This window comes from Thermobia domestica, chromosome 6 (genome assembly GCF_964235325.1).
Source record: "Thermobia domestica chromosome 6, izTheDome1.hap1.1, whole genome shotgun sequence".
NCBI classification, from domain to species: domain Eukaryota; kingdom Metazoa; phylum Arthropoda; class Insecta; order Zygentoma; family Lepismatidae; genus Thermobia; species Thermobia domestica.
In genome coordinates, this window is record NC_137459.1 from 98,939,536 (window position 1) to 98,967,344 (window position 27,809).

General features: G+C 35.7%; 1 protein-coding gene across 1 annotated transcript in view; it reads left to right on the forward strand.

Annotated features, from left to right (window-relative positions):
• Window positions 1-25,628, forward strand: part of LOC145687711 (uncharacterized) — a 99,247-nt gene extending 73,619 nt beyond the window's left edge. Inside the window, exon 4 of the mRNA XM_081761164.1 lies at window positions 24,985-25,628. Coding sequence (XP_081617290.1) covers window positions 24,985-25,138 — 154 coding nt within the window. The 3' untranslated portion in view covers window positions 25,139-25,628. The remainder of the gene's footprint in view (window positions 1-24,984) is intronic.
• Window positions 25,629-27,809: the final 2,181 nt, after the last annotated feature.

Consider the following 27,809-nt stretch of genomic DNA (forward strand, 5'->3'; position numbering starts at 1 on the left):
AGCCTAAAGAGCATAATCGTGGATCGTTAAACTGAACTATTTTATTTCATGTTTCATGGGTTGATTACAGTTTGTCCATGGGTCACCATTAAGATACGTTGTAATATTATTCTATTATTTGTAAGGAATGAGTCTGTGGGGCTCATAATTTTCGAAAGGCTGAGAATTACAGTTGTAGGTTGATTGTAAGAAATATTTGATAAGGTCTAGACATTAATATGTGAGGTTATGTATTGGAAGACCCTTCATATTAGCATAATTCACACTACGATTTAGCATGAATTTCCAGGTCTTTTGTTCAATACTTACGCAGTCAACAATAGTGAACTAAATTGTGTCGATTGCTTCACTGAGTCAGTAACTACTTCTTAACCTATAAAATTCAGTGAAAAGTATTTTAAATTCGGATAATTTCACACAGGAACTAAATGAAGTATCCTTAACAGTGACAATACCAGCTTTAATTAATTAGGTGGGAGTAAGCGGAAAAACCGAAAAAATCGAGAGACAGCAAAGTTTTGTATACGAAAAAGGTAATTTTATACTACTTCACCTATATCATAATACAATTTGTCTGCAGGGGACAGGCGTCGACACATCTGACGGATGCTCGTACTCCTATTCCCCTCTGGTGTTTTCGCTGATTCTTAACTTTCACATAATTCGGGGCATCACAAACGTGTTAGGGCATCGCGAACGAAACGTGTGTATGAAACTTCTACTAGGAGAACTTATATAAAAGTAAGGCGGAAAAGAAAGAGAGGTAACATACTGTATATAATAAAGTTAGAAGTTCGTATGATAGTAAGTTCAATAGTGAAATACAAAGTGTGAGTTTTGAATATATATATCCTAACATAATACATATTTATTTTTCCATAATATCTTACGAGAAGTTAAACACCAAAAATTCCCTTGCATACTCCACAGTGGAAAGACAAAAAATAGGGTAATTATGATGGGACAACGTTGTATATATAATTTCACATTATGTAATAGTTACGAACATTCATATATGTGGATTCTGTCAAAGTATTCTAATGCGAAGTTTTTCTTTCTTTTCAGACCTACACACAATTAGATTGTGATGATTTTGCGCTGTCCGCGCTAATTGTTAAGCGTTGGTTACATAATGTAATTTTTATTGACTTAAGCCACAATCTTACTAAAGTCCGCGATAATCACTGTAGTCCTAAGTGTTGGTCTAATGACTGGCGCATGCGCCTCTTCTGCATGAAATCTCGGGTTCGCATTCCACTTTAAACTGTAGGTCTACCATCTACGTCTCATATAGTCTCGGTTTTGAAGAAGAAAGCCAACATCACATTTTGTTTGATTTGGCTTCGTCTTCCTTCCAATTAGATAACCAATTACATAGGGCTGATCTCAAAACAGATTTGCAGTGCTGTCTTCAATTACTTTACGAGACTACTTTACGAGACAAGAGGAGACGAGAAAAACTTTTTATATCATCGAGATGAAAGAGAAATAATTCTTCAAACACCGAGACAAGACGAGAATTCTATAAAAATTGACGAGACGAGAAATTCTTATTTCTCGTCTTTCTCGTGGGAAACCCAACTATATTTGGGATTGAATTATGGTCTTTCATATCAAATGTAAAGGCTGCACTACTGACTATCAATCTTCTCCCTCCTTAGTGACACGAAAGACTTGATTTAATTGCCGGTACGTTTGCGTAGTGTTGCTCACAAGACGAGACGAGAAATACAGTTTTCTCCTGTTGTCTCTTAAATCAACTGTTAGATTTTCGTCTCGTTTTGATTCTAGAAGAATTATTTCTCCTCCCATTCTTTTCTCATAAATACATTGGGGATAGAAAATTTGGCAATGTACAAATTCAGTGTTAAAGGTGTCGGGAAGAAACAGATCCATATCTATCGATTTCGTCATGTGACTTATAGTTCACTCTATATCTATCCATTTGTGCATGCCTGATTTCCACTTTTTCTTTGATCTCAGGCTTTTTAACGTGGAACCGTATTTAACGGCTCCTTTTCACGTGGGCCTTTTTCCACTCGGGCCTTTTTGACGCAGGGCTCTTTTGACTCTGCCCCTTTTACCGCAGGTCCCTTTTAACTCGGGCCTTTTGTCGCGGGGTCATTTTGACCCGGGTTCTTTTGTCACGGAGACCTTCTGACCCGCGCCCTTTTGACGCGGGGTTATTTTGACTTGGGTATTTTGTAGCGGAGCCGTTTCAACCTGTGCCATTTTGAGTTGGTCTCCTTTTCACCCGGGCTCTTTTGATACGGTTCCGTTTCGAATCAGGCCCATTTTTCGCGGGGTCCTTCTGCCCCAGCTCTTTTGACGCGGAATCATTTTGACGCAGGGCTTTTTTGGCTCGGGTCCTTTTGTCGTGGGGTCCTTTTGTTGCAGAGACCTTTTGACCTGGGTCCTTTTGTTGCAGAGACCTCTTGACCTGGGTCTTTTTGAAGCGGGGCCGATGTGGCTCGGGCCCTTTTGACACAGGATCCTTTTGTCGCGGAAACCTTTTGAACCGGGCCCTTTTGACGCGAGGCCATTTTGACTTGGGCTCTTTTTCGCGTTGCCCTTTTACCTCGGGTCGTTTCGTCACAGGACCTTTTTTCTCGGGCCATTTGGAAGCGGGGACCTTTTGACTCACGCCCTTTTGGCGCAATGTCCTTTTGAGTCGGGCCCTTTTGTCGAGGAGACCTTTGGCCGCAGGACTTTTTGACTCGGGCCCTTTGTTTTAGGGCCTTATTTTTTCCGGACCCATTTGAGCACTGCCCTTTTGACACTGGCCCTTTCGACGTGGGGATGTTTATTTCTCGGGCCCTTTTTTCGCGGGGCCTTTTGACTTGGATTTTTTGTCGCTTGATCCTTTTTAACCGGTCCATTTTAACGCGGAGACCTTTTGACTCGAGCCCTTTTGACGCAGAGACCCTTTGTCTCGAACCCTTTTGACTCAGTGCATACCGAAGATACCTCGCGATCAAGGTCGAGGTTTAAGTCGCGGTCGCTACCTCGAGTTCAAGTTGGGATGGATGAAGGGCACATATAGCGAAGAGGTCCCACCCTCGCTGTGCGTTCTCAGTTTGAGGAAAAATATTACTGTAACGCGTGTGGAATTATTGCATAAAAGCCACTGCTAAACGACATTTTGGAATTGAAAGAACCAAACAGTTTATAAATAGGGATGGACGCGGGACAAGATATGAGAAATGCCAAAGTCTCGTCTCTTGTTTCGCATAAACATTCAAGTCTCATCTTTTGTCCATCTCTATCAATAAATCAAAGACTTTTACCTTTTATTCAATTTTCTGTGAAAAATACCCTCTTTCAGCACTCAGGAGAGAAATCATTTCCCAGTAAAATTTAAAAAACACACACAGAAAAAAAAAGACATGTCTTTAGGTTTCGAGGTGAAGGGGTATTAACTTCAACAAACGAAGTTTCATTACTGCAATTCCATTATACGACGTTTCCTCCCTATCGATACGTTCCTGCCTTTACAGGTGTTTCTTCACCTTATATCAGTAACGAATTTAGAAGAAACCCTTCTTTATTAATCTCGGAATTGGGAGAGGCGTGGAGTTTTTAAGTATAGATATGATTAACAATAGTTTCTTCTTCTTCTTCTTTTTTCGGGGGCGCGGTGGCTCAGTGGTAGAGCGTTCACCTCTGGTGCTTGGGGTCCCTGGTTCGATCCCAGTCCCCGCCAAGTGAACTTTGTGGTGGACAAACACCGTGCTCGTGGGTTTTTTCGGGGTTTTCCCGTTTCCTCCCACTTACTTCATTCCACCATTTCACTCATCTCTCATCATCACCGTCTCCTTTAGCCTAACTGGCATAACTGTGGGACGTAAAACTGAAAGATTTCATTTTTTTCTTCTTTTTTTAGAAATTCCACAATTTACGGACTTCAGCCCGAAAGCCCCTTACTTTGACCGTCACTGTCTTGTATAATAATAAGCTACAGTATAATTCTCATATAAATTTGAATAACTTATCTGACATTTCCATTCCAGTTGCTATTTTCTTCCATTCTCTATTTAAAACGTGCCTATTATAATGTTTGTGTTTCTTATCCCATATTGCTGGAACATTCCTTACTAGTTCTGTTAATATGTGTTTCATAATCAAATTTAATAGTGCAGCAAAACCTCTCGAGCATAGACTTACACAATCCTCTGCAGACGAAATTCTAAATAAATTCCAAACTTTATTCCGTACAGCGCTTCAGGGAGAACCAATGAGAACACGAGCCACAGCGATGCTTCCGCTGAACATCAATGTAAAAACAAACTCGGTTGTTTATCATTGCGACTACTAATTCACCCTCGAGGTCGACCTCTAGGTCGCGATGTAGCGTACATCTTCCGCATGCGCTTACTCATTTGAATCCATGGGTTTGTGCCAGTATGGAGGGTGCGACCGCGACTTAAACCTCAACCTCAATCACGAGGTCTCTTCGGTATGTTCGTACCCTAAGCCACTCTCTCAGTTCAATGCCATCCCCGATGATATCGGTCTGCTACATGAAGGGGGCGCAGGAAACGAGATTTACCTACCTCTGCAACAGACTGTATAGACTAGGGACCGGCAAATCTCTTGTAAGCACAGCAATACATTTCTTTTCTTTTCTTTTTTCTTTTTCTTTTCTTTCCTTCTTTTTTTGTAACAGCGCTTTCAGCCCCAGCATTATAGTGCTACACTCAACCGATGAAATCCTTATAATTGGTAATATTGACTAGGTAATTAGTTTCAATCACTGAATCCATAAAAGCTTAATCACTTGTTAACATTTTCTATTGATAAGAATAATTTAACAAATCGGAGTGTGACATTTGTTATATGTACGTATTATTCACATAAAAATGTGTAAAAATCATGCAGATGCAAACTACATGAGTGTTTATTAAATATCTCTTTCTTATCCTTTTATCTTCTTTGCTTGTCATATATTTTGTTTGCTTCTATCTTTAGGTTTATATTGTAATGCGATAACCATATTGTAAATCTGAATATGCACAAATAATTGTGACAGTATCTAATCTAATACCACTGTTTTCACGTCCTTTGTGCACGAGGAACATGAATCAATTAGGAATATAGTGAAAACATTTTATCTCTACTTTAATTGTGTTGGGGACTGCAGTAGCTCAATAATAGTGCGTTTACCTATGGAGCGTGGAGTCTTTGGTTTGATCCCAGTTCGTGCATAGTAAGCTTTGTCATAGTCAAATACCACATGTTTGGGTTTTCTCGAGTTCTTCCGTTTACTCCAACTTCATTCATTCCACTACTTCATATTTTTAATTTCTGGACAAACTTTGAGTGCAATTGATTTGATTTGATTTTCAGTTTAGCATTTCTTTCAGCAACAAGGCTACATGAGACGTGGAACTGCTGATTAACGTGGAATCCCAATCACATAAGCTTCCGCCTGGAATCAAACCCGAATCTCCCACGCTAAAGACGCGTACGCTAACCGCTTAGCCACAAGGCTATTCGAGTGCAATTAATAGTAGAAAATAGAATACTATTGTATTAATACAATAGCCAGTACGCGTTGTAAGAAAAATAGAAATAATACTTTTTAAAAGAAAAAATCCTTTAGTCCTACATCTCAAGTGACAATTTGTTGGAAACTAGGAGCAAAATTAAAGTTTTTTTTAAAAAATTTAAATTAATTTTACCCTAAAACAGAAATATTAAAATTAAGATACTTACAGTTAGACACTTACAAAAATATTATGAAGAAGGAGGTTGTAATAATAATTACCTCTGTCAAACGAAGAATTCGAACATTCTTGTGAACAAAGTGAAATCTATAGTTTCATGTAGTGATTCTTCTCCGGAGTATCGCGACAGACTCTAGTGTTACGCAGTGGTTTCATCTTCTTTTTTTTTAAAAAAAAATAATAAATTCTAAAATTCCGCAATATACCTTATGAAATTGAGCTACGCACCGTATAGGAATCTTTGTCATAGGGTGTGTCATGAAATTTTAGAATTTAAGAATAATGAACTATGTAGTAACTAGTTAAAATCAATTTCGATACAGACTGTTACATCAACACTTGGAGCAGTAGCAATATCCTTAGCACTACATAAAATCACTAGTTTATAAAAACTTACAATCTTACACTATTACAGATATAATTTATATTTTACTAATAAAAAATCAAGCAAGTGAATTACAATGTAGTGGTCGATCGGGAAAATGTACTGTCACCTATATACGGTTGGAACCTAATGGTTTAAGGAATCAAAAGATCCATGAGGCAAAAGTCTGTCAAGGTATTCATAATCTGCCAATCCAACAAGAACTCCTACAATCCACCTCTCGTTGATCTGCCTGTATATGATAAAATAGCTTCATCATAAATTTCCTTGTGTTATCGCAGTTACATGATTGGCCTTCGCTCTTTGCGTGCATGGGATCCAGATTTGATTCCCGGTGGAAACTTACCTGATTCGGATCCAGCATTAAGCTGTAGGTCCACGTCTCATATAGCTTCGGTGCTGAACTGGGCGCGAAAATGTAAGGTAGTCAACCATCCAAATGATCCAAATACATTTTCCCCATTAAAAAACAATAATTCCAGAAAATGTTTACTCTATTTCCCTCGCAACTTCAGAGCTAATTAAAAAGTGTTTATTGCACGCTGTAGATAGCCCTAATGACCTGTCATCGCACAAAAATAACACTCAATGTAGTTTTGCGTAGTGATGATGAAGCCACAAGTTGACGTTCTCTTTTATGTTAAATCCCATTAAAAATTCCAAGACTCCCATAAAACTAAATTGACATGTCAATTGTACTGCGGTTTCCAGTTTTGGATTATGTGTAACAAAATACATCGAATCCATACCCTGGGGTCTGCTGAACAAAACTTTTGTTTTTGTATAGTTGTGTTATGAGTATCCCCCTATCCAAAATCGCTCAAATTTTAAGGCCATAACAAAAAATTGACACTATCGATTTTCCTGGGGTTTCGATATTTAAATTGTGTGTAACAAAATATATCGAATGTATGTGGCTGTAAAATTAGAAGGAAAATGTTTTTGCAGACGCAATTGTTTGAAAACTATACACAAAACAACACTAATTTAGTGTTATTAAAGACAAATTCATAAAACAAGCTACGATATCACGTAGTTGATTCGACCACTATCATTTTAACAATTTATTCCAAAATCTGCTGCAGCTGAAAAATCAGGGGGCATTTGTCCAAAATTTAACACAACCGGGAAACACAAAGCAATTGTGTCGAAATAACATAGCCCTTTTTTACTTTAAGAAACATGTTTCTAACATCGACGTAATAATGCACATAAAACATTTACTCTTTAATTAAGATATTAAAGACATCAATGTTGCTTGGGCATTCATTTGCACGATTTGGTTATTAAGATTTGAGTCTCGTTAGTTCATAGCACTTTGGAAAACAACACTGGCTCGCGTAAATAAACAACAACGCCCTCTGGGAGAATTACCCAAATCATATTTGGTTTATTAGATTAGAGTTTAGTGTCTCTTTCAGTAACCCATCCTATATGACACGTGGCTCTATAGCTTGACGTGGAATCTGAACCACATCTGCTTTAGGCAGGAATCAGGCTAGATGAGGGGTTTAGTGAGAAGGTGGCCTTCTAGTTGTATGTATTATTTGTCGCTTTGTGTTTGAAGTCACATGTTCAACAGCTAGCATACACAACTTATGATTTTACTTTTTAATTCCTTACTCTTTGAAAGAAAATTTGTAACATCAATTAAGTTGAAACTAACGATTATTTTTAATAATTAACAATTAAAATTAAGAGAAGATAAAGTGATTGACTAAGTTAGAATTAATTGAATTCTTGTCAACTTTTTTTTTAAGGAATTAAAAATTTAACGATTAAATTCCAAGCTTGCATGACGGTAACTATTGTATAACATAATCTTAAATTTAAAAGCTTCCTATTTAGAGAATTTAGAGACTGCAGTTTTATTACACTATCTTTACCATTGTGCTTAAATTCTATACTCTTGGCAGAATAGTCCTCTCGTAAGATAATATAAACAATGGTCTTTGTTTCACAAAGTAGATAACTTTTTGTAAAAGAATAATTAACCTATTAAAAATAACTCTCACATCTTGTCTCGAATTTCACAAAACGTATCTCGTCTCATGATCAAATTTAACGCTTCAAACGAAAAATTAGCTTCTGAGCAACTTGGGTCAAAAGTAAACTTTCTTCGAATTTGAAATATACAGGAAAAGTTCTCAGCAAGATTCTCTAGAACAAATAAAGGCAATCAAAAATGCTGGAAGTTTTGGGAATACAAGCTCGAATAATATTTCCTAGCTTAATCATTTTTTTATGGAAACGGTACAAGACAACCCAATTCGTTCTCTAATCTCTTTATTGTATGGACAATTTCAAAAGTGCATTACTACCTGCAATTTTCCCTTTCCTGCAATAGTAGGCAACCCCTAAAATACAGTCGTTCGGGTGGTTGAGAATTAGATAGGCGTTGGACCAGACCTCACTTTTGTTGCAAATATAGCAGTGTGGCAAACTGCAAATAAGATAATAAAATAAATTGTTAAGAATGACAACTTTTTTTATCGTAAGAGCAATGAATGACATAAAAAGTTACAAAAGGTTCTTACTTAAGCAGTTCAAGCAAGACGAAAGTTAAGAAATAGATATCAGAGGAAATCAAGTTCTCTGATTTTTCAATAAAACGATCTCGCAAAAGAAGAAAAAGTTACATAATGTAAAGGATTAATCTAAAAGCCTAACAGCAAAAAAGTAAACATCCACACTAAGCGGACAGAGACACAAACACAGAATAAGGAACGCTAGTGGCGTAGCAGATTTCCGGCCCTCATATGCAAGATAAAGAGATGAGGCCCTAGTTGTAAACCCAATTTTTTATAATAATAATAATAATAATAATAATAATAATAATAATAAATGGGCGCAAAAATTTAAAATCAGGCGCAGTCGCCAATCCAGAAACGATGGTATCTCTCAGTATCTCTCACGTACAAATTATGATTGGTCTCACCCTGCTCCCGCCAAGGCTTTTGGTTTAATAAAGAAAGAGATTACATCAGGGTATAAAATTTCAAAACCACGTAATTAAATTCAGGGTAATCAATTTTGAATTGGACAATCCATATACATGTTAGAAATATCTTAACTAAAAATTTTGCGTTTGTGTAACGCGCTCTCTCTGCACTGAAGTACCAGCTGTCAATTGCAGTGATAACGGTATCTCATGCAAATATCTATTTTTAAAATACTTTATATATTTACTTATTTTGTTATTTATTTATTTATCACTGATATCGTGACGTGATTGGTTGATCTATTCTAGGCACTGGGCTGTGCCTCCAGCTGTTCTAGTTTCAGTGTACGAAACGATCTGTCGCGTTGGTGAACCAGGAAGAAAATCATTTCCAATTAGGGTGAAAAAAGAGGGGCAAATTATAAACGCTGTAAAGATTTCACTTTCCATGTCCATTGTGAAAATTTCACATTCGGTGTTTTCTCTCAATCAGTGACAATTATTTTTGTGCGAAACAAACTGTGCAGCCCTCTAAGTTTAGATAGTTCTACTTAACACTATTCGCCAGCTTGCAAATTCTAGTCGCGACCTGGCGCCCGGAAATTTGGGCCCTGATAATAATAATAATAATAATAATAATAATAATAATAATAATAATAATAATAATAATAATTATTATTATTATTATTATTATTATTATTATTATTATTATTATTATTATTATTATTATTATTATCAGGGTTGAAAGAAAAACAGTTTTTTTTAAAAAAAGAACAAAACATGTGTTTAGAAAATGAAAAAAATTTTTAAAATGTTTTAAACTTGTTTTAAGACACACAAAAAAACATGTTTTAAGCATTTTGAACAGTTTAAAACATGATTTTAAACATATATTTCAAAATCGTGTAGTAACGTTGTATTTGTTAAAATTTCTTGCCCTTTACGAGCAACCAGTGATGTTATTCTGTATATATACGTACACGTCATTCTATATATATATATATATATATATATATATATATATATATATATATATAGAGAGAGAGAGAGAGAGAGAGAGAGAGAGAGAGAGAGTAGATGCAGAGGTAGATAAATAGATATAACTTTCATAGGAAACAAACCGTACAAGGTAGACAAAAGCAATTTTTTTACTGGATACCACAAGTGACAAGATGTGACAGCATCCTAATACAAGGTGGTGTGTCGAAATTAGGAAGAAATTGGGAAGAAAAGTTACCCAACATAGATGGTTATCAAAAAGTATTGGAAAGACCTTAATATAGCAATGGATCAGCAAGTGTTGATAACACTGTATGTATGCGTTTCAAATACACGTAAATCACCCTCATCACTATACTCATGTATCCCATTTTTTCATTCTTCATATCTGAGCATTTGAGATTAAGAAATAAATCGCTTATACTTTGTTGTACGGAATCATTTGTTTAACCCTTTTGCTGTCAGAATTTTTGAAAACAAAGATTGTTAAGCTAAAATTTACTGTTCCTGGGTATAACTGGGTAAAATTTACTATTATGTCTGGTTATACCAAACGGTTCTGCGAACTCGAAATATTTGGCAACCAGCTGAATAGGAACCGGCTGAATAGCACCACTGCTTGCAACCGACTTTTTTCATTTATTTTATTCCGGTTATGACTACACTGTGTTGGGTACAGAATATTTCAGTATAAAATAGTAATTCTCAACTTTTTCATATCACGACCCCTTTTTATTACAGCCTCTTGCCAGTAACTATCATAAGTACTTACTTGGTTGTAATAAGCTTTATAGGTAAATTTTAAAATCTATTTACTATTGAGATTTCATACAGTCTATCGATATACATAGTGAAATAAAATTCCTCAGCACTATTGTGTGTTGAGAACGGGTTGAGGGGGAGGATGAAACTTGAAAGTGGTCTGATACATCAGATGGTGCGATGGCAAGTATCATTGCGGCCATCTTTGATTGCAATTCGAAATTTCAATTGCAAAGGGGTTATTTTATACGTTTTAAGGCTAGAATTTTACCAGAAATACGCTTGTGCGCTTATCTAGCCCTAAGACAAGTCATTTTGGGGTTACTGTTTCTAGACGTTTCCTACTTAAGCCCTTAAGAGCTAAACTCACGTTTCGTGGAGGTAGGTGAGAATTCAGTTGCAAAATTTGATTATTATTTCAGAACACTGATCTTAATAAAATTATTTTAAAATAATAAATTTTCAAAAAGTAATATTTGAAGTACACTTCACGTTGTGTTAACTTGAGAATATTTTCTGCAAGCCTATGCAATTGGTTGACACTTCACGTTGTGTTAACTTTAGAATATTTTCTGCAGGCCTATGTAATTGGTTGCTTTTTTTTCAAGTCAATAATTTATTGAAGAAAAGTAATATTTGGAGCGTTCAGAGCACAATAGATCCAAGTCCATTTTCAATAATGTTCAGTTTTCCTCAGCAAATGAATTCTATTTCAAAACGTAATATCTTCGCACTCAAGAGTCCGAAATAAATCAAACTAAATCCACGTGAAAGGGTGTGGGATAGTTCCATATGACTGCCATTACACAGGGGCGTCAGTGGGGGCAACGGGCAGCCTACCACGAATCCCAGATTTTGGGGACAGTAAGGCAGTTTTAGAAACCTTTTGATATGCGAAGTCCAACAGAACTAGTTTTGGGGCCTTACACCGAATAAATACGGATGAAATATAGATGATCGAAACTGCAAAGTTGATTAGGTCCAATTTCTATAATTTTAAGTAGGCCTGAAACTCGAAAGTAGTGAAACCTTTGGAATCCTAGGCCAAAAAATATACAAGAGAGCAATTTAGGCCTATAGTTCCTTACGGTCAATAGATATGGTGATCAAAGTCCGTATTTGTTCGGTATAAGGACTTCAATTTTTTTCTGTGGACTTTGCTCAGGAAATTTACATTACGCTCTCAACATCTGAAATGCAGGGTAGGGGGCGGATGACATCTAAACGGACGCCCCTTTCCAGCAGCAATCATATAAAACTCTAGATTCCACCTTGTCATGTAGTTTTTCTTTCTTTCATTTCTGATTCTTTCTTTCTTTAAAGTATGCAGGTATGGAAACTGAGAACCAACATGTACTGTGTCAACGAATGCCTGCGATATTTCAGAAGCAGGATTTAGTAAAGAACCCTTTCTTTTCTGAATAAAACACAAAAACTTGTTTCGATGGTAATTCTTTTATTTATTTTTTAATATCAATTCTATAAGTAGTCTAACCTTTGACTACGACACTTTCTCGCAAGTTAACTCATAAGCATTTAAACAATACAAGAAACGTTAAAAACAAAGGAAAAAAGAGGCAAAATAAATTGTAGATCACCACATTGACCTGCTTAGCCACAAGAAATCAAAACATTCACATGGGAAGAAAATAGTCTTTTGAAAGAGAAGCACTCAGGCTCGTAGCCAGCCTGATTTCTTATGGGGGGGCAGAAGTGGATACTGAGGGGGCAATGATTAAGACATGACAACATTATAAAATTGCATAGTTATTTATTATTTACAGAATCTGTAACAGCTATAGTTTCTTTTATGCATAATATCCTGTATTGATAATATTACAGTACACAAATTCAAGATTAAGTACATTGATCATTAACACACAAAGATTTATAAACAGGATATTTTGACATAGCCTTTTTTGTCACAACACTCCAATTAACTTCTATTTTATAATGACATCATTATATGTTCATTAGAATTGATTTATATTTCTATCTAAATAAAAAAAATATTTTCCTTTACATTCTCATTTTGTAGAAGGCCAACTTGTTTGTTAGTTAAAATTTAGCATCTATTTTTTCAGTACCGAGGCTATAAAAAAGCGAAGCTTGCGGTTTAAAGTGGAATACAAACCACCACATTGCTCTCGATTTCAAGAATTCCACGGATATCAAACCCCGAGATCACCTTCAAACACGCGCGCTCTATTCACTAGACCAGCGGTAAGGGCTATTTTATAGTATTATTTTGCAAATTATTAATTTCTCGTAAGCCTTTACTGCAGCTTTTTGTTTGTATTAGCTCCTAAGAATGATGAGATAAAAACTACTGAGACCAAAGCACTTGCATTTATTAATAGAAAAACTTAAAAGAGAATATTATTATATATGTATAATCGAACGTAATTTTTTTTTGTTTCATTTGTGTGTGCTTAATACGAGCTCTTTGCGAGGTACTTTGTTTCATATTAATTAAAATTGAAGTATTTATTTTTTACACATTAGAACAAAATTATATTACATCAACTTTAGATTATATCAATACAAAAAAAGTATATGTTTTATTGAACATTTGTACTCAATTTTCTACATTCCAAAATAAGAGAGACATTACAGTTTATTTATATTCACAACTAACGTTGTGGACTATGACATTGTTGTTTGGAAGTGCACCTGATATTCTTGGATGCTTGTCGTGGTTGCAATAACATGGCATGGTTTCAAACTCTTGAAATGGGTAAAGGCAGTTGAAGATGTTTGGTACATCTAGCAAAGAAAGATATAAATTTACACATAAATGGGTAGAATTTGCAAAGTTGAATTTAATTTGGTAATTATAATAGCAAGAATTTCACTGGTTTCGTGTCAGTTTGAAAATTCTCTTCAGCGTGTTTTTAGAGGGGGCAAAAAATAATTTACATGGAGCTGTGCCCCCTCCAGCCCCTCCGTGACTACGGGTCTAAAAGCACTTTTGACCATTTTCTTTCTCTGGCAGATTTTTTTTACAAAAATAAAATAAAATAAAAATAAACATATGTTTAAAACAAGTCTTAAAAAATAAACGTGTTTCAAACAAAAAGTTTAAAATGTATCTAAAATTTGTTTTAAAACAAATCAATTATTTAAAACATGTTTTAATAATTTGTTTTAACATTTTGTTTTAAACAAAACAATCCTTATTATTATTATTATTATTATTATTATTATTATTATTATTATTATTATTATTATTATTATTAATAAAACCTCGTTGCCTTTTCAAAGTCTCTGATGCTGGCTAAGAGCACGTCTGGATATAGTGGTCACATGTGTACATTTTGTCAATGAGCAGTCCCAAAGGCAAAAAGAGATTTTAAAAACTCCGAGAGAGAGAGAGAAAAAAACTTGTGATCAATTCTAGGTCAAAGTTCGAAACACTTGCTTTTGACAGCTACTTTTTGGTTTCTTTTTTTCTGGAACCTGAAAAATACTGGCGGCTAAGAAGTTACAGTATATAATACCGCAAATTTACAAGTGTGTTTATTTGCATTGCAATTTGTGGCCATAAAAATTGTCATTAGAAAACATTATTGTAAAAATTAAAAATAATTTTTATTTCTTCATCCATCACAAGTCTTAGGGGCCTCCTATAACTTGACCCTGAACATCGATATCGAAAATTTAGGGTATTGATATATCAATGTCGATATATTTGCGATATCGAATGTTGATATGTCAATATCAACACATCGACATATCGCACAGACCTACATCTCGGAAATGATGCAATAATAATAATAATAATAATAATAATAATAATAATAATAATAATAATAATAATAATAATAATAATACGAATATATAGAAGATGATTGAAGCATTTATTAAGTTACTTTCAAAATGAATACGAAACTTGACGGCCAAATAAAATACTCAACTTCCAATAGAACTGTAAATCTCAAAGAAACATCTAGGATAATGTCAAAAGTTTGACAATTGCTTTGTTTTCGCGTGGTTCGGTTGCAAATTTGTATCGTGTTCATTGGACGTACTGATCCGAAATATATTCTAATAAACCCACTAGGTAGGTTAGGTCATACCTTCCATTCCAGACTACTAATAGAACTCAACAAAAACTCAACAAAATGAAAGAAAGAAGGAAAGGAATCGAAAAAGAAAGAGAAAAAGAATTAGTGATACTATATTACTAAATTTCTATCAGAAACACCCTTACAGATGTCCAAACTGTATCATAATGAAAAGTTACGAATGTTCAAAAGGAAAATTGGATGTTGCTTATAGAAGTAGCAGACCTTGCATGTTTCAAATTTCAAATGTGAATAAAACACATTGGATTATAGTATAGAAATAAATTTTGTGCCAAACCAATAGAAATAAAATGTTGTTTTGAAATAACCAAAGAGGGGGACATTTTGTAGTCATCTCCGAAGATTTATCTGTTCCGAAAATCCAGTGTCGATTTCATCTATTGCGGATATAACATTGTAATTCGCACAGTTGCAACCATTATTTTATGTGAAAAAACGATACTATCTGGCGGGGAATCGAACCGAGATTTTACATGTGGAAGTCTTCGACGATTACCAATACTCCAAGGATTGCTCTACCCAATCTTTGTTTAACAACTGATGTAGTGTTATCTTCTCTTTCTGAGAAAGATAACACGAAAAGTGTATACTGCAGATCAATTAAATATTTCGAGTGTCTGGTAATTTCCTTGCGCTTTCCTAACAAATATTAGTAAATCATCTCTATCATAATAGAGGTGTTTTATTCCACATTCTTGAGGATTACTCATCTAGTATGAGAAGTCGATTCTTCACAATCACTTTGTTTTAAAAAATCAACTTCGGCGTGAGTAGGATTTGAATCGAGGTCGGATAACTATACTGTTTGTAAATCCGCTACGTTACCCCTACACTATCATGCCACATGAAACTAAACCAAAATATTACTCACTTCAGCTTTGGAACGAACGTGTAAGATTATTTACACCAAAAGGTATCGGGCCAGACATAAGTAATTTACCAGATAATGCTTCTTAGGATCCTAATGCAGAGTATGAGAATTAAATCTGTCATATCTGTAGTTTGGTGTGGAGAAGAAACTAAATTGTGAGCCAACGGTTTAGGAACAATTCATGATATTAATATAAACTATGCCACAGATTATTGACTTATACCATCATAAAAAATACGAAAGACGTTTTGAAACGTAGAAAAATAACGTATAACTTTATAAGTGGAGGCAACGATACCTAACGTAAACACACTAAAGACGGATTATTTACATCGTAGTGATCATGGTTTAGTGGTCAAGTAGCATCGCCAGTAATCTTGAGGTCCTCGGATCGAATCCACGTCGGGAAATATTTGATTTTACTTCAGAATTTTTGGTGGCGATTGAATGGCGAAGACACACGTTTTATCTTCAGATATTTGAATTCTCGGGTGTTTCAATACTTGAACTATCAAAGGGGCCGCGGTGGCTCAGTGGTAGAGCGTTCACCTCTGGTGCTAGGGGTCCCGGGTTCGATCCCAGCCCCCGCGAAGTGAACTTTGTGGTGGACAAACACCGTGTGCGTGGGGTTCTCCCGTTTCCTCCCACTTTCTTCATTCCACCATTTCATTCATTACTCATCATCACCGTCTCCTTTAGCCTAACCGGCATAACCGAGGGACGTAAAACTTAAAGATTTCATTTTTGAACTATCAAATCTTCAGGAATAATAATAGTAATCAAAATAAACTAATAGTAATAATTATTATTATCTCGTAAAAGATTAAATGTTAGAAGCTTATTATCGCTCAGATCATACTGTTACATGCAGAAACGTGATATTTGTCAAGAATATTTCGGTTTTGATTAGTGTCGCCCAAGAGAATAGCAATTTCTCATTTCCTTTCTGAAACAAACCAACCAAAATTGAGACGAGAATTAACATTTTATATTCGAGACGGTACAAGGCTAAATCAAATTATCGTCTCGCTTTTGAGAAGAGAACCGGGGCGAGACCAAACATATCGTAAACATTTCTCGTCATATCTTGATTCTGCATTCTTTAAGTAACAATTGCATTGTAGACTTAATCTTATACTCTATTTTGTTACTTCGTATTTCGGAGCTCCTCGAATTGTGGTCTATGTAGGTATTTTTGTAGCAAAGCTTTTATAATTAACATTAAATCTCCTAAAAGTTATTTTATTATATGCCTTACTGTTCAGTGATATTCGGTTATTTTTGTTAGTTATTTTCCTTAAAACGTACAGTAGAATTGTTTCTACATGAAACTTTAATGGAAAGGTTTCGTTTAAAATTTAGGTAGTTGCAGAAGTGTATCTTGGAGGTACGGACCTCCCTCTCTGAAATTCCGACTTTTCTGTAAGTTGTACCTAATTCTAGGGTAACTTTAAGAATTTTAATACCATTACTATAATAATTATTATTTATTATTACTAAAAATTTGTGAATTTAATGGTTCACCCTGATCCACATAGCTTCCGCCCAGTGGGCAATGTGCTGAACAAATTCCGTGTGTGTAGGTTTTCTCGGGATCCTGTTTGTTCCCACTTTTTACTCCACTATTTCTTTCCTTCTCATCATCAACGTCTCCTTAGCTTAGAAACACAACGATGGAACTTAAAACTTAAAAACATTTTTTCTTAGTGCTCTTGTGAGTTTATAGCCCTACTTTCCACATAAAATTTGCCTGGAAACCTTTCGTTTAACAATTGGCTAGTTGCGCGGACGCACGCATGGGGTATGTTCTGGTGGTCCGGACAGTTCCCTCTAATCCCAACTATTTTATAACTTTTGCTTAATGTTAGGGACGATTTTACAGATTTTACATCTGTCCTCATACGAAATTTGTCTTCTATATTATTATTATTATTATTATTATTATTATTATTATTATTATTATTATTATTATTATTATTATTATTATTATTATTATTATTATTATTATTATTGCTGAAGATTTGAGACCTCAATATTACATAGTATTCCAATACAAATAAGCATACTGAAGTTGATTGGAAAAAGGAAAAGAAATTGGTTTGGACCCTGGCGGAGGATGGATTACCTTATGAGAGACAATTTGGAAGGATTTGTGTCGAAAGGAAGAGAGAGGGAAAAAGAAGGTATCAGATCCAGGACAATATGAGATGCCTTAACAGAAACTAAGTAGGATTTGTCTTCCTCACCATACATAGTTACGGTCTTTGTTTGGGTAAAAGACTTTAGATTATATATGCGTTATTTGATATTGATACAAAATATACATACAAATATAAGAAAGAACCTATTTACAAATTTTGGTTGAACGAATATATTGAACGTGTTGGAAATGGTGAACTAAAATATTATTATTATTTCTAGTAATAGTGAAAGAATTTGGAAACAATTCCACAACTCTACGAAACATTTACAGTTCAGACACATTTATGAGTCATACTGGGCTCTAAGGATAACCCTTATGTATTCACGAGTTGTTTGCTAAACACGTTACGTTCTCAGACAGCACGAATCAAGGTTGTATACACGTGGCCTCAATGTTGTCAGTATTTCCCCTGGGATGAAAGTCTAACTTGTAAGAACCAGAGAAATTGAATATTTTTCATGTTGGTATACATGAGAAGTATCAACATTGTAAATGATAAAAAATGTCCGTCGTTACCTCAGCCTGAATCGAATCTATGACTCTAAATTTCAAGATAAATGCTCGGGTCACTACCCTATGACTGCTGTGTTAAATAATAGTCAAAAACACTCGTGTATGTAGCAAATTGCACACGTTTACGTTTCCAGTATTTTATTAACTATGAAACACTGTGATTTTGGTCACGATAAAATAATATAGTCCAGAGAATACAAATATAAATTTTAAAAAGACATACAAACACGCAAAGGCATGGAAGAGAAAATGGTCTTAAGAGTAATTCGAACTCTTAGCTGGAATCTGGTGCCTCACACCACTTTTTTAGATTCACCGAAAGTATCTCCGTAACTGGTCACTATTATACTCGGTTATACTCGTTTTACAGTTATTTTCAGTAACCTTGAACAGCAGGGACACGAACACAGATACACACATGACATTTAAAATTTCAAAGGCTCTTCTACCATTAATCGAACTCGGGACTGCGGCCACTAAAGTATCTGATGAGTGGGGTGCCTGATTCGTTCCCAAGGCAAGTAAGCTTGAGATGAACAACGTTGTGCTTGTGGGTTTTCTCGGTACACTCCCTATCCTTCCCATTTCTTCTTTCCACCAAGTCCTCCATCATAATTCAATTGTTTTAATCATGGTCTTCTTCAACCTAAGAGGTATAATTGTGAGACATTAAACGCAAAGATTTCAATTAAGTTCGTTTTAAACGATTAACTGAAACCAAACCGAACCGAGGAAGTTCTATTTTCTATTGCTCATTAACGTATTCTTACAAAAATATATAGGGAGAAAAATATGGAGTATCGTAATTCCATTCAAAAGTGAAACAGCACATTCATAATAACTTAAAATGAAACCAATTCATATCTTTCGGATTTTTCCAAAATATTATGGATGTTCTGGAAAAAGCCAGATTTCAAACAAAATTGAACCAAATTACGATTCTGTTTCTGAAATAAATCGACACATTCTGTTTCAACCTTAAACCGAACCCTAATCGGTTAACCTGGTTTAGAACACGGCTAGTGACTAAGTTGTAGCTGATGTTCCTATTGTCTCGCGAAATCAACTGCAATTATGTAAGGCAAATTTGGAGAAAAAACCCTATTGTCCCCTATTTACGCCCATACGTATATTTATATACAACCATAATTCGTATATTTTTCTACACCACTGAAACAACATGAAGTTTTCAAACTATTAATGTGAAATTTTTACAATTTTATTGAAAAATACCGGAATGTTTTAAATTTTAACATCAAATGAGAGAAAGTCTATCTTTAGCCCCTCTTTTTAGCGTAAACACAGAAGTTCATTTTCCTTATAGTAGATTAATTGGTAAATTTTTGAGGCGGTCTTCTCCAATAATTATTGGTAAGGAATTTTGGCACATGAGTATCATTGCTACAAAATACAATAACACTCATCCGAAATGATAGTATAGTCGTCTGGAACATTATTTTGGGAAAGACTCCTCTTTTGGTGGGCAAGGGGCAAAAAATGGTTGTGGGTGAAGTGTTACCAAAACTCCAAATTGAATTTTGGGAACGGCAGTAACGCCAGCTTAATCACAACTGTCACGTAATTAATGCCCCGATGCTCCTTGCATGTGCCAGTAAATGATATGGGGCTACAGCCCCCTTCAAATAATAAGAAAAAAATTACAATAAATATCCTTAGCAAGGACTACCAGAAAAAGGTATATTTGGATCAATTTATATGAAATTCGCTGTTATTGTAGTAGAAAGGTGTGTATATTTTAATATAGGATGTTATTTTGGTAGCAAAACATGTTGGGTGAGCACAGGGGGCGAAACATGATGTGAATCTTTATATGAATTCCAAATTTTATTTTGGAAATGCCAGTTAGCATCAGATTAATGACAAATTTCACAGAAGTAATATTCCGATTCTTCTTTCATGTGCCAGTAACTAATATAGTGCAAAAGTTCCAACCAAATTTCACATAAAAAATCGGCATAAATATCTTTAACAGCGACATACAGAAAGAAACATTTTGGTCAATTAATGTGAAAATTGCCGTTCTTGTAGTAAAAAAGGTGTGTGTTTGTGAAATTTTGATTGCTGTTTTGATAAAGCAGCGCCTTAGGGGGTATAATGGGCGAAGAATATGATGGTGAATCTTTATAGAAATCCAATTTTTATTTTATAAATGAGATCCAGCGTGAAATTATTTTAACATATTACAGAATTAGTACTACGATGCTCCTTGGTTCTGCCAGTTATTAATAAGGGCAGTTGCCTCCACCATTTTTCAACATATCAACAAGATGACTTAGAACAGAAAATTGTACAGTGTGGAGGGGATCACTAGAGATAGGTTGGATAATAATAAGGTTTATAATAATAAATGTAAACTTTAACAGTAAAGTTGATTATTATTATTGTTTGCATACTTTTGAACCCGTAGGGCAAAATTACTAAATAATATGTTATTATTTCCGTATTTTTTAATGGATTTTATGTTATTTCGGTTATTACTGGGCACTAATTTGTCTATAGGTCATCGAATAAATTAATTTCGTTGTTCATTTTCTTGTAAATAACCTTACAACAACAAGCTGGTTCGTTCCAAAGCTAAAGTTGGTAATATTTAGGGTTTAGTTTCATGTGGCATGATAGTGTAGGGGTAACGTAGCGGATTTAAAAGCAGTATAGTTATCCAACCTGGATTCAAATCCTACTCACGCCGAAGTTGTTTTTTAAAACAAAGTGATTGTGAAGAATCGACTTCTCATACTAGACTAGCAATCCTCAAGAATGTTGAATCAAACTCCTCTATTATGATAGAGAAGATTTACGAATATTTGTTGGGAAAGCGCAAGGAAATTACCAGACACTCGAAACATTTCATTGATCTGCAATACACACTTTTCGTGTTATCTTTCTCAGAAAGAAGAGATAACACTACATCAGTTGTTAAACAAAGATTGGGTAGAGCAATCCTTGGAGTATTGATAACCGTCGAAGACTTCCACATGTAAAATCTCGGTTCGATTCCCCGCCAGATAGTATCGTTTTTTCACATAAAATAATGGCTGCAACTGTGCGAATTACAATGTTATATCCGCAATAGATGAAATCGACACTGGATTTTCGGAACAGATAAATCTTCGGAGATGACTACAAAATGTCCCCCTCTTTGGTTATTTCAAAACAACATTTTATTTCTATTGGTTTGGCACAAAATTTATTTCTATACTATAATCCAATGTGTTTTATTCACATTTGAAATTTGAAACATGCAAGGTCTGCTACTTCTATAAGCAACATCCAATTTTCCTTTTGAACATTCGTAACTTTTCATTATGATACAGTTTGGACATCTGTAAGGGTGTTTCTGATAGAAATTTAGTAAGATAGTATCACTAATTCTTTTTCTCTTTCTTTTTCGATTCCTTTCCTTCTTTCTTCCATTTTGTTGATTTTTTGTTGAGTTCTGTTAGTAGTCTAGAATGGAAAGTATGACCTACCCTACCCAGTGGGTTTACTAGAATATATTTCGGATCAGTACGTCCAATGAACACGATACGAATTTGCAACCGAACCACGCGAAAACAAAGCAATTGTCAAACTTTTGACATTATCCTAGATGTTTCTTTGAGATTTACAGTTCTATTGGAAGTTGAGTATTTTATTTGGCCGTCAAGTTTCGTATTCATTTTGAAAATGACTTATTGATTGTTTCAAGTACCCTCTATATATATATATTTTATTATTATTATTATAGTATCATTTGTCGCATCTATGCCTGTGCGATATATCGATATCATTGATATCGTTAGTAACATATATGTATATCCACATTCGATATCGCAAATATATCGACATTGATATATCAACATCCTAAATTTTCGATATTGATATTCGGGAGGTGAGGTATATGGGGCTCCTAACACATGCGATGGATGAAGAAATATAACTTAATTTTTACAATAAAGTGTTGTAATAACAATTTCTTTATGACCACAAATTGCAATGTAGGTAAATCATAAATCCACTTGCAAGTTTGCAATGTTATATATTGTAACTTCTTACCCGCCAGAACTTTTCTGTTTCCAAAAACAGAGAAAAAGCACCTGTCTAAAGCTAGTGCTTCGAACATTGGCCTGGAATTTATGTTAAGATTTTTTTTCTCTCGGAGATTTCCATCCCTTTTGGCCTTCGTAGCTGCTCATTGACAAAACGTACACACATGACCGCTATGTGCACACACGTTCTTAGGCAGAGTCAGAGATTAAAAGGAAACAAGCTTTTATTATTATTATTATTATTATTATTATTATTATTATTATTATTATTATTATTATTATTATTATTATTATTATTATTATTATTATTATTATTATAACAACAATTCGGTTTACAATAATGATAGGCAGGAACGAGTTCGAGCGAGTTTTGTTTGAAACTCGGCTCGACTCGAAACAGACATCTTTGAGCTCGACTCGAGAACTCGTCTCGAAAAATTTCCTCCAACTCTACTGGAAACTAGACTCGAATTCGGGTCGAGTTTCGAGTGGAGTCAAGCCAAAACGAGCCGATTCGAGCTGAACCCTGCGTGTAGTTTCAAGTACTCTCTTCAAGTATCCTACATAGACAATATAATTGTCAATGGTACTATTACTACTGCTACTAAAACTTTATTATTATTATTAACAACATCATGTATAACCATGAAACGTAGGCAGTTTGTATCTGAATACTGAAAACTATTGACTGTCTATCTCAGTCCTGGAGAAGTCTTCAAGATTCAAGGACATCAGTCACTGTCACGGTTTTGGGTTTGAGTTCTGGAGGAGCAAGTATTCGGGCTCGAGAGAAAAGTTGTGAAAACTTATAGGGCCCCGGCCACACATGTTCAAAACTTCTTAGCCCGGGTCTAGGTTTGTCAGTGGCTCTAACGGCTCGGCTCATAGCTAATTTACAATTGAGTCGAAAGGCGAAGTGACCCAACCAAACCGATCTAGCTCAAACCGATAGCTCATCCTATCCGAACCAAATTGATCTGATTGCTCACCCAACCGAGCCAGCTTGAGCCATCGACTCAGTTGAATTGAGTCGAACCGAGCCGATGGACTCGTTTCAACGAAGCTGGCTCGAGCCGATGGCTCACATGAGCTGAATCAGTGGCTCATCCCAACCGAGTCGGCTCGAGCCATCGGATCAATTGAGCCGAGTCGATGGCTTGTCCCAACCCAGCCGATGGCTCATCCCAAACGAGCCGGTTTGATCAGTTCGCTTAGCTGAACCGAACCGAGACGGTTGACATCACTACCCGGGTTGTGTTTCTGCTTGAGCTCAAGAATTCCACCGTGCATGTCTCAGCGTTGATAGTAAGAACTACATACTATATACTTATATTAATCCTCACAACATTTGAGGCTGTCTCGTTATAAAAATCTGCTGTCGCCTCACTATCGAGACGAGACGAGACACGCTAAAATACCCCACAAGATGCTCTAAAAATACGAGACGAGATGCACCCCTGTCGTGAGCAACACTATAAGTTTTCTACATTACTGCTTGCATTTGTCATGGCTTCCGATTTCCAGTCTACTCAGGCCATGGTCTCAAAACGAGTTAAAACGATCTTAAGTAGCGATCCATTTATCAAAGTCGACTCGACTCGAAGCTCAACTTTAAAACAATGACTCGACTCAGAACTAGACTCGAGAAAATTACCTTTTACTCGACTCGAGTTTCGCGTCGAGTCGAGTTTTATCTCAACTCGTGCCCATCCATAGCTTACAACTAGGTTCCCGTCTCTTAATCTTGCATGGGAGGTCTGCAAGTCTGTTACGCCACTGGTGTCCCTTATTTTGTGTTTGTCTCCCTTTCCGTTTCGTCTGGATGTTTGTTTTTGTGCTGTTAGGCTTTTATATTAAGCCTTTACATTATGTAACCTTTTTTCATTTTTGTGAGATTTTTTTGGGGGGGGAGGAGAGAAACTGCTTTCCTCTTATATCTATTTCTTACCATTCGTTTTGTTTGAACTGCTTAGGTAAGAACATTTTGTAACTTTTTGTCACCATTGCCCTCACGATAACAAAATCATCATTCTTAACAATTTATTTTATTCTCTTATTTGCAGTTTGACACAGTGCTATATTTGTAACAAAATTGAGGTTTGGTTCAACGCCTTTCTAATTCTCAATCACCCCAATGACTGTGATTTTTGGGTTGCCAACTTTTGCAGGAAAGGGAGAATTGCAGGTGGTTATGCAGTTTAGGAGTCGTGTTAGTATTTTTATGTAGAAAATATTTTCTGCTCGATGTTTATATCCTTAATAGATCTACATCTTAGGAGTTACATTTTGTCAAAAAAATTTTGTGTAACTCATAAATTAAAAGATATTTTTGTAAAAGTCCACACTAATTAAGATATTTCGTTCCACTTTACATTAGAATTATATCTTAAATGTCAGGTGCTTCAGTTGATTGAAACACCTAATTAAGATTACTATTTCACTTTCAGGAAATACGCTCATCTTGTCTACTTAAACAAGGCTGAAGGGGAGAAAATGCGAAAACAACTGAACGGTCTCGAATACTCAGGTCAAACCTTGCGGGTATTCGACAAAGAAGAATTTGTTCATAACAAAGAAGACCTGAAGCTAACTTCATTTTGATTACCGGAAGAGTTGTATTTTGGTTCTAGTTCCTTTCGCATGCCATTAAATTTGATAAATGTGTTGTGCACATATGTAACCGTTATATTTAGTTTGCTCATTTCATCAAAGGGTAGACTTTTTAGATGCATTTTAAAAATAAAATCATGTTATGCTTCATATATTTGAAGAAAATCGAGCTAGTGTTCATGCTATAAGCAATGTTATGATGGAACGATACAAATTAAATATTTCATGTACATCAGACATGTGTATTGAAAAAAATTTGAACTGTTGTAAAGTATAGTATTGCAAGTCCCAATAAAGTGAGCGTTGATTTTTAAAGAAATAAAGAAACGAAGAAAAAGGTACATTCTCAAAAATCATATTATTTTGAAAAGTGTCAGTGAAAAACAAAATTTGATTGTTTGTACTTAAATGGCAATATGAAATTTAGTTCTACTGTTAGAAGAAGACATCAATTTAATATTGATATGATCAATAATTTACTATGAAGTCAAAACTGCTAAGATAGTATACATTATCTAATTTTGCTATTTAGTTTTATTCTAAAGTACAGCGTGGTCCACAATTCTTAATACAGTGGATTATCTTGGAAACAAACATGATTAAAACAAATCTGACTACCGGAGAACGGACTTGGGTAAGGGAACTACCGATTGATGCATGCGTGGTGAATGGCGGCTATTTTTATAGCCGCCATCTTGGATCCTAGGTTATCTTTTTTAAATAGGAAGGTAGGCATGTCACACATCAAATAACACTGTTTTCTGCATTGGAATGCAGTCCCGCAAGCAGAAAAGCGTTATCATGTTCCGTTTGAAAGTCATGACTCCCCAAATTTGACGGTTTTCTGTTTCCTTGCACGGAGAGCAACATGGCACTAACGTTGCAAGAAAGACGTGACGCCCAAATTTGACAGTTTTTTTTCCGATGCAGGTAGAGTGATATGCCACTGTAGAAGCAGGAAAGAATTGAGATCATCCTAATGTCCGGGCAACGATGCAGTCGTGTGATTGCCCAGAACTTTAACGCGCACCACCCCGAAAGACTTGCTATAAGCCACAAGACCGTTAGATATCTCATTAGGAAATTCAGTGTAACTGATAATGTTGCCGACAGACCACGATGAGGTCCCCCACGAACCGCAACAGATGAGGAAATATCCACAATGGTGCTTGCTGCAAGTGTGAAAAGACCGAAGCGTAGCACAAAATAACTATCTGCGAAAACAGGCGTACCACGTGCTTCCGTGATGAGGGTTCTCGATCCGAACAAGTGGCAACCCTTCAAGTTGCAGCTTGTCCACAATCTCTCAGAGGATGATCCAGACCGGCGCATGGAATTCACCAATTGGGCTTTGTCACAATATGACCAAGATCCGCATTTCCCAGCCAGTGTTTTCTTCACAGACGAGGCAAACTTTTATTTGGATGGGGAAGTGAATCACCAGAACATGCGATATTGGTCGGATGCAAACCCACATACGATCAATCCCTGCAAAAGGGTTACTCCTGCTCATATCATGGTGTGGTGTGGCATATGGAACACGTCGATCATAGGACCCTTACTCATTCCTGGTACCCTAAATGGAGTGCCGATATCTGGACTTGTTACAGGAGTTGGTGTTTCCGTTGCTTCTCGGGCCTGATCCCACCTTGCCGCGATATTTTCAGGAAGATGGTGCCCCACCGCACTATGCGCTGCCTGTGCGGGAATGTTTGCATCTACATTTTCCTGGAAATGCAGATGCAAACCGGTCGCCGAAGCCCTGTGGAGCGGAATGCCCTGTCGCCGGACCTCACTCCCTTGAATTTTTTATGGGCACACTTAAAAAACCTGGTGTATCCGGAGAAGATTCGGAATGTTGCACGCCTACAGGGACGTATTCAGAACACCTAAATAGCATCACCCACGCTGTGTTCTTATGGGTTCAATATACATGCAACATTTGGAGCACATCATGTAGGTGGGATTTTGGGGCGTCATAACTTTGGAACGGGACATGATAACGCATTTCTGCTTGCGGGACTGCATTCTCTTACAAAAAGTAATGTTAATTGATGTGTCGCATGCCTAACTTCATATTCGAAAAAAAAAACAATCTGGATTCAAGATGGCCGCCATTCACCACGCATGCATCAATCGGTAGCTCCTTTACCCAAGTCCGCTCTCCGCTAGTTAGATTTGCTTTAATCATGTTTGTTTCCAAAATAATCCACTGTACTAAGACTTATGGAGCACTCTGTACTAAAAAAAAAAAAAAAAAAAAACTTTCTAGTTAGTGGGAGAGAAAATATTTTATTATTCAGCTCTGCTTACTTTTGCTCATAATACGAAAAATCTTTGAGATAGAATTTGAGTGTAAAATGTTTAAGTACAAATAAAGTTTGTGATCTCATTCTACATTTGTTTCCATAAGGTAGTGCTTTATGTATCCAACTCTAATATGAAACTTTATGAATAGTTTTGAAGAAATCCACATCAAAATCGCCCATGACAAACACTTTACCATTGTATATCGTAAAGATCAGATCAGCCGGCATTGTAACAGAGCGGTGCTTGAGCATTGAACCGTAGAAATTCAAACTCCGATTAGTAATAATTTCATAGCCTTGTTTTATTACAAGTGTAAACTTTATACAGTAGAGAGGAGAGCGTGGTCATGGGT